This window comes from Bos indicus, chromosome 23, assembly GCF_029378745.1.
Source record: "Bos indicus isolate NIAB-ARS_2022 breed Sahiwal x Tharparkar chromosome 23, NIAB-ARS_B.indTharparkar_mat_pri_1.0, whole genome shotgun sequence".
NCBI classification, from domain to species: Eukaryota; Metazoa; Chordata; class Mammalia; order Artiodactyla; family Bovidae; genus Bos; species Bos indicus.
Genome location: NC_091782.1, coordinates 10,085,077 through 10,095,116, shown reverse-complemented (window position 1 = coordinate 10,095,116; position 10,040 = coordinate 10,085,077). Strand labels below are relative to the sequence as shown.

The 10,040-nt window shown below is 60.3% G+C and overlaps 1 protein-coding gene across 3 annotated transcripts in view; it reads right to left on the bottom strand.

Annotated features, from left to right (window-relative positions):
* Nucleotides 1–1,202: 1,202 nt before the first annotated feature.
* Nucleotides 1,203–10,040, bottom strand: part of PACSIN1 (protein kinase C and casein kinase substrate in neurons 1) — a 65,062-nt gene continuing 56,224 nt past the window's right edge. For all 3 annotated transcript variants that reach the window (XM_070777852.1, XM_019986300.2, XM_019986301.2), the window contains exons 2-10: nt 9,684–9,807; nt 8,603–8,759; nt 7,233–7,468; nt 6,680–6,835; nt 6,409–6,584; nt 5,951–6,071; nt 5,720–5,847; nt 4,423–4,610; nt 1,203–3,908 (exon numbers count right to left, since the gene is read on the bottom strand). In XM_070777852.1, coding sequence (XP_070633953.1) covers nt 3,799–3,908; nt 4,423–4,610; nt 5,720–5,847; nt 5,951–6,071; nt 6,409–6,584; nt 6,680–6,835; nt 7,233–7,468; nt 8,603–8,759; nt 9,684–9,791 — 1,380 coding nt within the window. In that variant the 5' untranslated portion in view covers nt 9,792–9,807 and the 3' untranslated portion in view covers nt 1,203–3,798. The remainder of the gene's footprint in view (nt 3,909–4,422; nt 4,611–5,719; nt 5,848–5,950; nt 6,072–6,408; nt 6,585–6,679; nt 6,836–7,232; nt 7,469–8,602; nt 8,760–9,683; nt 9,808–10,040) is intronic.

Below are 10,040 nucleotides of genomic sequence, written 5' to 3'. Positions count from 1 at the left end.
GGCTGGAGGGAAGGGGGGAAGGGGATCAGGGTGAGGAGTGGGGAGCTGGAGCTGCATCAGAATGGCACCCGCGCCGCGGGGGGGCAGGGGGCCACTCCCTGCTGGGTGGATCTGCCACGAGGCACAGAGGCACACAGGTCCCTGGCGGGCACACACCCATCCGGTGACACCCCGTGTGCTGGCAGCAAACTCCAGAAGCCTCTTCCTCCTGCACGCACACTGCCCGTCAGAGCCCCATCTAGCCTAGGACCTCCTCCCTGACCTTCTTCAGGGCAGCCCGCCTCCAGGGCTCTGCACGGAACAGCCTGTCCAAATACTTCGAGGTCAACTCGTGCCTTTATCTGAAGAGTTCTCTGTTCGACTCAGACCAGGGGCGTGTCCCTGGAGGTGGATCTGGGGATGAAGAATATGGGAGAGAAGCAGACAGTGTCCCCAGGTCAAATGAGCATGCCCTGAGGCTGGGGCAAAGCAGTGAGGGTGGGGGGTGACGGGACTCTAGTGTATTTGCCTTGAACGATGGTTTTGTGTTGGGACCCTGCCAGGCTGTCGGGGCCAGAAGGGCCTCAGAGAGACATCTAACCAACGGGGGTAAGGCCCAGGCTGGTGACTGGGACACCGTGAACCGACGGCCGGACTGGGACTAGACCTGGGACTCCTGCCTGCCCCGGAGGGGGTCTGGCTGGAGTGGGGGAGGCTGGAGCAGGAACCGGGCCTGGAGCTGAGGCTGGGATGGAGCCAGGGGCTCAGAGCCCCAGTCTGGCCCCCGGAGGGGTCCCACACAGAAACGCAGTCCGAGGTCAGGCAAAAGTGCAGCGTGACTGATATCACAGCACAGGGAGCCTGGGACTGTGGACAGCCACGAGCCACAGACCTCCGTAGTCACTTTTAGAATTTCGCTTCAAAAATTGAACCTACTTGGGAGTCAAATTCACCCTTGAACCATAAGTTTGGGACCCCAGATGCCCCAGCTCTCCTGGCCAGTGCTCATCACCAGGTGCCCAGGACCCTAAAGGCCACAGTCTTGGCGCCTCAGAGAGCATCTAGGGTGAGCTTCCCTGCATAGACAGGCCCCGGGGCCCCCCACCCTTGGTGCTCCCCCAGGATAGCACCCTGGGGCACCACCTCCCCAACGGACTCCAGCTGTAGAGAACTCACAAGAGCCTGAGACACGCAAGACTCAAAAGGACACATGTCCAGCCAGGTTGACACAGTTCTGGACTTTATCCACAGTTGTACAATCACAACTTATATATATATATATCTGTATTTATACACCTTTAAATTACACAATTGTGTACAAAACAGGTGCGTTGCTGAGACCACAGCACTTCTCGGAGTTTCACAAGTGTTGGACTAACGGAGTCAGGAAGCCTGGGGTGGCGGGCGGCGGGGCAGCCCTGGCTCCTTGCAGAGCCGGACCACAGAAATGGGGCTTCACTGGGGACAGAACACAGTACTCGCCGCTGAGCCCCGAGCCCCGCGGGGCGGTCCACGCAGCATCAAGGGGGTTGGTGGGGGGGGGGGGGGCTACAAGAGGCGGTGGGTGTGGGCGCCCACGCTCGGTGTTGAGTGCCCGATGCCAGCACTGACAGGTGGGGCTCAGGGGGATTTCGGGTGGGAGACCCTCCTTCCCTGGGGTCCTGAGGAGCCTGGGGATGAGAGAAAGGGGTCCCCAGTGGGCCCGTGGAGGTGGTTGCTCAGAAGGAAAGGGGTTTCGAGTCCCCGCCCTGGAGCCGGCAGCTGGAGTGTGGAGGGGGATGGGCCTGGGGTCCAGCCAGGGCCACAGCCCCACCTGGGTGCCCGGAGGCCGCGGGCCAGGATAGGGGAGCCCAGGCCCCAGGGTGCAAACGGGCGGGCCTCCTGCTTTGCGAGGACAGAGGCCCCCTACCCCAATTCCTGCCTGGGGGAGAAGCTGAAGAGGCTTCAACTGGGGAGTTTGGAGGCCTGAGGGCTTCTGAAATCTTGCTTCAGGCTCTCAGGGGCCTGGGTCACAGCTCAGGCTGCAGCAGAGGCGCAGAGAGCAGACAGGGACAAGAACAGGGGTGCTGAAGTGGGGGGGTCCTCACAGCCCCAAAGTCCCCTGGCCCCGAGGGAGGCCTGCCCCAGCGCCTCTGCCAGGGTCCTCTGGGCCCACAGGACTAGGCACAGGGCCTGGAGGCTGGGGTCTGGGACCTCCTGAGTGGGCTCTGGGCAAACGCAGCAGGGAGCAAAAGAAGACCGAGGGTGGCAGAGGGGCCGGGGGTCGTGCTGTCGTTACCTGGAGACCAAGCGCCACCAGGGCAGAGTGCGTGGGGTGTCCGCAGCCCCAAGGCTCGGCGCCCTGAGCAGCGGCCTCCCCTGCTGCTGCAGGAAGTCCCAGGGCCTCAGAGATGCCGCTTCCCGTCCTTCCCCGGCCTGGGGGTCCTGGTCTGCCCGGGCGGCTCCCCACTCTATGGGCCAGGCTGGCTGCGCCCTGGTGCGAACACCTGCTAGGCCGGCACGGCCTCCGTCCACCTGCCTCAGCAGACACTGCTGCTCTCGGGAGGCCCTTGGCCCCCTCCCGCCCACGGGAGTCCTTTCCCTGAGACCCAGGCGTGCAGAGATGGGGGCCACCAGCGGGAGGGGCTGCGAGGGGCCAGGGCTGGAGTTGGCGGGGGTGGGGGACAAGAAGAAAGACCCGGTGACGGTGCTGCTCCGGAGGCCAGGGCACCTGCAGACCCAGGCCCTCCCTGCCGGCCGCAGGCGTTCCCCTGCCTGATCCTCTGCGGAGCCTCCTTGGGCAGACCAGAGCAGGGGCGTGGAGGAGGGAGGAGGGAGGCGAGGCCGGTTTAGCCTGGTGGATCTACAGTTTTCGGTGGACTTGGAGAGATGGGAGAGAGAGAGAGAGGGAGGGAGGGCGGGCAAGATGCCCTCCTCCCCAGGAAACGGGAGGAGGCTGCTACTGTTGCTGGCTTTGCCCTGGGCTTTGGGGCCCCCTCCCTGCTGCCTGAGAGCGGGATGGGGCCTCTGCTAGTGACTGGGAGGCGGTGTCTGGCTCTGGGGAAGAGACTGGGCCCAACCTGCCGACAGCTGGAAAAAAGAGCCCCAGTGGGGTCTTATCCCCTCCCCGACCCCATCCCTGTTCACCCCTCCTCCTACACCAGTGGCACTGTCCGCAACTCCAGCTAACGCCTCTGCTTGTCTTGAGGAGTCTAGGGACCCCAGAAACCTCTGTCGGAGAAGAGGGGGGTGACCGTCCCTCCTCCAGCCCCACCAGTCCTCAGGGACGAGGCTAGGAGAAGGGCACTCCCCCAGGCAGAGTGGAAGACTAAAGGGGTGGCCCCCTTCTCGGGGGTCTTCAGAGGAGGCCTCTAAGAGTAGGTGGTGGGAGGGGAGCAGGGTGGGGCATGAGGCAGAGGGCAAGAAAACCAGGCCTGGAGACTAGGGGCAGGCGCTGGCAGCCGGGGGTGGGGATGAGCGTGGCGGGGAGGAAAGGCTGGGGGCACCGAGGATGGAAGGGTCCAGGAGACACCCCTTCGGGTGCAGGAGACTCTTTGGTGGGATCTGAAGAGCAGATGTGATGATGTCGCTGTCGGGCTAAGTTCTAAACCCTCACCTGCCCTGGGGCCATCACCCCAAGTCCCACCACCCTGGCCTCCAGGCAGCCCTGCAAATGCTCCGTCTCTTTATATTTTTTGTTTTGTTCTGTTTTGACTTTTAAAAAAATAAAAGCTTGATCGGAAAATATGTCTGGAACTCTATGGCAGGGGGTGGGGGGGCGGGAGGCGGCAGGGAGGGGGGCGGCGGGTGAGGAGCTTGGGCTGGGGGGGGGCGGGGCCGCTAGACGACCTCCACGTAGTTGGCGGGGTAGAGTCCCAGCTGCCCGCTGTCCAGCCGCCCGCGGCACCAACCCTGCTCATCCTCCTCGCCCAGCTTGGTGAGCTCGTCTCCTAGGGAGGGAGAGGACACGGAGGAGCTGACTGACCTGAGCCTGAGTGGGACCTCCACCCCAACCTTCCCCGGAAGCCCTCTGATTAGGCTGGGCCCACCCCAACACCCTCCTCCCCGCATTAGTGCCCGCCCCGGGGACCAGCTCCACCCACACCTCGCGACATGCAGGTGCGGCCCAGCCACCAGCTAATCTGGGTCTCAGCTCCACCTGGGAGGCCCAGGCCACACCTCCAGCTTCATTTCCCCGCTCCGATCCCTCCCCCGGCCCCCCTTGCCTTCAGGCTCCCCCACAGTCGGCCTTCCGGCCCTCCCTCACCCTATTCTCAGGTCCAGATCCCACCCCTGGCACCCCGCTGCCATCCTTAGAGTCCGCCCCGGCTCTCCAGCCCAGGTCTTGCCCCTGGGGCACGGGTCACCCCAGGTCTTGCCCTCAGGGCACGGGTCACCCCCAGATCTTGCCCCCCGGGGCACGGGTCACATCCCTGGTCTCGCCCACCGGGCCCGCCCCCTCACCGGCCTTGAAGCTGAGCTCGTCCTGCTCTTGGCCGTCGTAGTCGTAGAGCGCCCGCACGCGCACTCCCTTGGCGTCCTCGTCAAAGGGGTTGGAGCCTCCGTTGGCCTCACTGCCCCCAAACGGGTTCCCGCTCTCATCGTCCGACCACTCGGTGGCGTAAGTCTGGCCCCTGTCGTAGCTGCTAACACTGAGGCGCAGGGACAGGACCTGGCCTGAGCGGCCCCTCACCTGGTCCCTAGGGCTGCCCCCTCCCAACCAGGGTGCTGACCCCAAATCCCACAGAAGCCGGAGCAGGCCTTGTAAGAGGGAGCCCTCACTGACGGCTCTTTAAACACACGGGAAGCAGGACTATTAGCATCACTCAGCCCTGGAGTGAGTGGGTGCTGAAGGAGACCCCAGAGAACATCTGACCCCCCATCTGAGAGGGGCAGTACAACCCAGTGACTAAGAGTGAGCATTCCAGTAGGAGGAGCATCATGTTAATTAATGTGCAACACGATAAATCAACACTGCTGCGTGTTATCTATGAACGTTAAGACAGTAAATCCTGAGCTCTCACCGCCAGGAAAACAACTCTTTCCTAATTCCTTAATAACCTTGAATTTATAGGAGATGATGGATGTTTTACTCAATTTATGGTGATAATCATTCCTGTCTATAAGTCATGATGTCTGTAAGTCACATCATTATTTTGTACACCTTAAACTTAGTGCTGTATGTCAATCATATCGCATTAAAACTGGAAGAAAAAAAAAGAGATGAGCCAAGCTCATTTTTAGTCACTAAGTCATGCCCAGCTCTTTTGTGACACCATGTACTATAGCCCGTCAGCTTCCTCTGTCCAGGGGATTTCCCAGGCAAGAATACTGGACTGGGATCTTCCCAACCCAGAGATTGAACCTGAGGCTCCTGCACTGGCAGGTGGACTCCTCACCATTGAGCCACCAGGGAAGCTATATATATAAGTGAGTGAGGATTCTGGGGCCAGACCTCTTGGACAACATATCTTGGCTCTGAGGCTTACGAAACGAGCTGTGTGACCTTGGGCAAGTCACTTACCCTCTCTGGGTATCGGTTTCTCTATCTGTAAAATGGGAATATTCAACGAGATAATTTACGGAAAACAGCACAGTGCCTCACATCTTGTAGGAGCTCTCACAGACTGGCTACCTCTGTCTCTGAGAGGAGCACAAGGTTGTCCTGATTTAAACCATTTCTTATCTTCTAAGGTAAAACTCAGTGGCCCCAGTGTGGGGGCTCCCCAGGCCCCCAGGAGGCTCCAGAGGAGGCACTTACCTGCCACGGTCCCCAGCCTGAGACGTGGACTCCACCACGCCAGCAGCATTGGTCAGCGCTGCCCCCTCTGCCTTCTTGGGCTGTTTCTCCTTCTTGGCAGCGGTGTGAGGGAGGTCTGGGTTCCACTCCTGGAGGGTACCAGGGGAGGGGAGCAGTCAGGCTGGGGGGCTGCCCCCAGAGGCTCCTTCCAGCAGTTTGGGATCCCTCTACCCCATCCCCACACATCCTCACCTCAAACTGGGGCCAGTTCATGGGCATGCCAGGGCCACTGGTGCTGCGGAACCATCTGAGGTCGTCCTGGGCATCGGCCCCCCGGATGGCCTGCTCCAGCTCCCGGTACACTTGAACGTAGCTGTGCGTGGAGGGGACGGGCGGTTCAGGGCAAGATGCACCCAAGCTTCAGTGAGGGCCCGTCCAGAGGAGCAGGGTGCCGGAAGCCAGGAATCAGGTGGCTTTCTAAGTGCAATCTCTGAGTGGGCAGCTCCAGGCATGTCCTTCTCCATCCCCATTTTAGCCGCTTGCCCATCCATCCAAGCACCTTTCCTGAGGGCCTGGCTTGCCTCAGCGCTCACCCAGGCAACCACCGGCCCCTGCAGCCCTGCCCTCCCTTCCTGCTACTGGAATGAGGGCCCAGGAAACCCTGCTGCCCACCTCCCCCACCCCGCCCCTGCGCCGCCATCCCCAGCTACCTGCTGCTCTCAGCCAGGTTGAGATGACGTTTGATGTCCAGCAGCACCTCCTTGAGGAAGACCAGCCGCTTTTCCTCAAACTGCTGGCACTGCTCAAACACCTGCTCCATGCCCTCCATGTACTGGGGCGTGGTCTTGCCCACGTCGTCCAGCACCTTCTCATACTTCTCCTGCGTCTATGGGCACCAGGGCAAAGGGGAGTAAGACCCAGGCCTGCAGCTCCCAGCTGCCACCCACTCCAAGGGGCCCCAGACCCCAGCCCAGCCGGAACCTTCTGCACGTCCTGCTTGCACTTGTCCACTTTGTCCTGCAGCTTCTTCTGCTGCTCGGGTGTGACCGACTGCTCCGTCTTGCTGTTCATCTCCCGGGTCACGGCCAGCTTCTCCTCTTTGCAAGCCAGATGGTAGGCCTTCTTGGCTGCCTCTAGCTGTGGGGAGGGAGGCGAGGGGGCAGGGCGCCTACTCGTATGTAGGAGCCGAGATCACTGTCCACCCGTCCCTCCTGTCCGTTCCGCTGGGAGCTGCAAGCATACATTCTCAAAAGGAAGAAGCGGTGCAGGCCCCGGCTCCAGACATTCGGGGGCAGTGCCCACCCACCTGAGTACTGCCGGCCCCCACAGACACCCTCCTGTTAGGCCCTGCAGGGCCGGCCCTATCTGCGGATGCTTCCTCCTGGCAGGCAGTGCTGCTCCCTGTGGGCACAATCCCAGGGGGCAGCGCACTGCCTACAGCGTCTGTAGACGCCTTTTCTTGGCTCAGTCTGCCCCCCTGAGCCCTGCCGCCTGGCCTCGCCCCTTCCGTGGCAGCCGCCCGCCCACCAGGCACCTCCTTCATCTTCTTGGCCCAGGGCTTCTGGGCCTTGCGGAAGCCGTCCTCAGCCTCCTTGGTCTCCTTGAAGCCGCCCATGATCTGCTTGTGGTAGGCGTCCTTCTGCCAGTTCTTGACCTTCTCCAGGTCCTCGTTCAGCAGGCTGTTCTTCATCTCCTGGTGCAGCTCGCTCACCTTGTCGGCCTCCGTCATTATGGCGCCCCAGGCCCGCTCCAAGCTGCCATACTGTGGGCCTGAGGAAAAGGCCGGGGGGTCACCAGGTCCTTGTCACCCCCTGCCCAGAGGCCTCCTTCACGCCTCCTTTCTCTGAGGCTTTCCCCATACTTCCCATGGCAGCAGAAACGCCCTCCTCTGCTCTCCCTATAGCTTTATCCATCCTCCAGAACAGCCCAAGAATAGCCACCGCCTCCAGGAAGCCTTCTCTGAACACTCTATCCTCACAGAGCTCTGCCAGCAGCCCTCATAATTCTTCTTATATGTAGCATCTGCCTCTGGGCCTGCTCCCTGTCGCCTCCATTAGCTTGTGAGCCCCATGGGGGACAGCCTGGACCCCATGAGTTCTCACAGGCCAGCTCCTGGTGCTCCAGGAATGTTGATGTAAATGTAAAAGTGAAGAACCAACTGGTGACGTAACAGGAAGCCACTGGAACCAGACAACCCTCAGGATCTGCACCAGGGCAAACAATAGCTTCATAAAATTTGCATATGGGTCACATTAAACGCCCTGAATTTGATAGCTGAACTATGATTACATAAACAAATGTCCTTCTTCTTCAGCGATTACATAAACAAATGTTCTTATTCTTCAGCAATAAGGTGAAGGATTTAGGGTGAAGGGGTGTGTCTCCAACTTAAATGGCTCAGAAAAGACATGCCTATAAATAGAGAGGGCGTGAGAAAACAAACCCGATAAAATATGAGCTGGTGAGTCTGGGTGAAAGGTAGGTAATTCTCTGTACTATTCTAGAAATTTTTCTCTAAGCTTAAATTATTTCAAAATAAAAGGTTTTATAAGTTCCCTGGTGACCTCGTGGTTAGGATTCCAGGCTTTCACTGCCCCCTGGACCTGGGGTTCAATCCCTGATCAAGGAACTGAGATCCTGCAAGCCCCATGGCACAACCAAAAAAAGTCTTTTTTCCCCTCTAAATTCAATCCAAAATTGCAGAAAGCGGAGTTGATCAGCGACAGGGAGGCCTGGGTAGTTTGCGAGGCGAAGAGTGCGTGTGAGGGGCGGGCGCTGGCAAAGGCCCAGTGATGAGAGGTTGCAGGAGCATCCAGGGACGGGGTGCTCCCGGGACTGGGCAGTGGAGGGCCGGTTAGCGCCTGGGTGTGCGCCCGGGCCGGGCACGGAGGGGAGAGGCGGCACCTTTCTCGAGGAGCTGGCGCCAGCGCTTGGCCCAGTCGGTGAGCTGCTGCGCGTAGGCCTTCTCGATCTTGGCGCGCTCCTGCACGCAGCTCATCAGGTCGTTGCACAGCCGGTGCCCGTCATCAATGCGCTTCACCGTCCGCTTGTAGTTCCCCACCTGGTGGCGGAGTAGCGAGCACGACTCCCGCGGGGCCCCCAGCGCCCCCGGCCCGGCCGCCAACCGTGGCGCCGCGTCCTGCGCAGGGGTAGGTGGGGGGCGCCCGCCAGGCCTCCCGGGCCGCCCTGCTCTAACGCCCTGGGGTCCGAGCCCTCACTCCCCACCGTCTGGACTCTCTCCTTCGTCCCGCTTTAAATAGAATTTCCTCGCTGTCACCAAGTGCGGAAGAATATTTATAATTTGGACTTGGACTCAGATGAATTATTCATTCTGTTCTTGCCACGCAAAATCTATTATATTTATATAGAGTCATATAAGCGTTGAGTTGAGCTGCAGCTTCTTGACATAATATTATGTTTTGTAGACATCTCATTAAACACTTATTAATTTAGGTTTGGCAGTTTGTGGCGCTTTGGTTTTGGCAGTTTGTGACGCTTTGGGTTTTGGAAGCCAATGGAAAATGTCTTTCTGGGTCTCAAATACTTTGGGAGGCTCCAGTAATGCTGGCTCGTCTCCCCTCTTGGCTGTGGGGTCCCCAGAGCTCACAACATGTTGGCAGCAGTGCCCTGCCCCCTGCCCACGGCACAGGGGGTGTGCGGGTGGGGGCGGGGGTGCAGCTGTGAAACCCCAGGAAGCTGTAAAGCGCTCAGTTGTCCTTGTGAACTACTAGGAGTCTGATCCAGGGCCCCCAGGGCAGGGTCAGGAGGGCCCTGCTCCACACTGAATTCTACAGGGTCTCTGCAGGGGCAGCGGTGGTCTGTAGGGACCACTTCATGGCAACCACTGTCTGCTGAACATGGAGGGCTCCCGAGGGGCCCCAAGGGCTTGAGGGTCAAGGGCTGAGGTTGTGGGTGGCTGGAAGCCTGGGTCTCCACGCAGCTAGGCTGTCGGGTACCCGGGACCCATGGAGCACCTAAGACTCACCTCCCAGAAGCTGTCGGTGGTCTCCTCCGGAGCTAGCGAGGCCTCGTCGTAAGAGCCAGACATAGTGCGGGGTGGTGCGGTGGACAGGTGGGTGGTGGCGTTCAGCATGCGGGCTGCTCACGCGCTAGGAGGGCAGGAGAGAGTCCCCTGGAGACAAGGGAAGCATCCCAGGTGCCCCACACCGGGCCCAGGGCCCCAGCGGGCTACGGGGACTCCACAGGCATGAACCTTGAGTTGGCTGGGAGCTTCCTGTCTACAGACTGGCTCCTCGTCCCTACGGTAACCCCAATATCCACCAGGTGGCACCCCTCATTCCCACCTCCCAGCTGGTCCCCCACGAGCCCCTCGTGCCATATC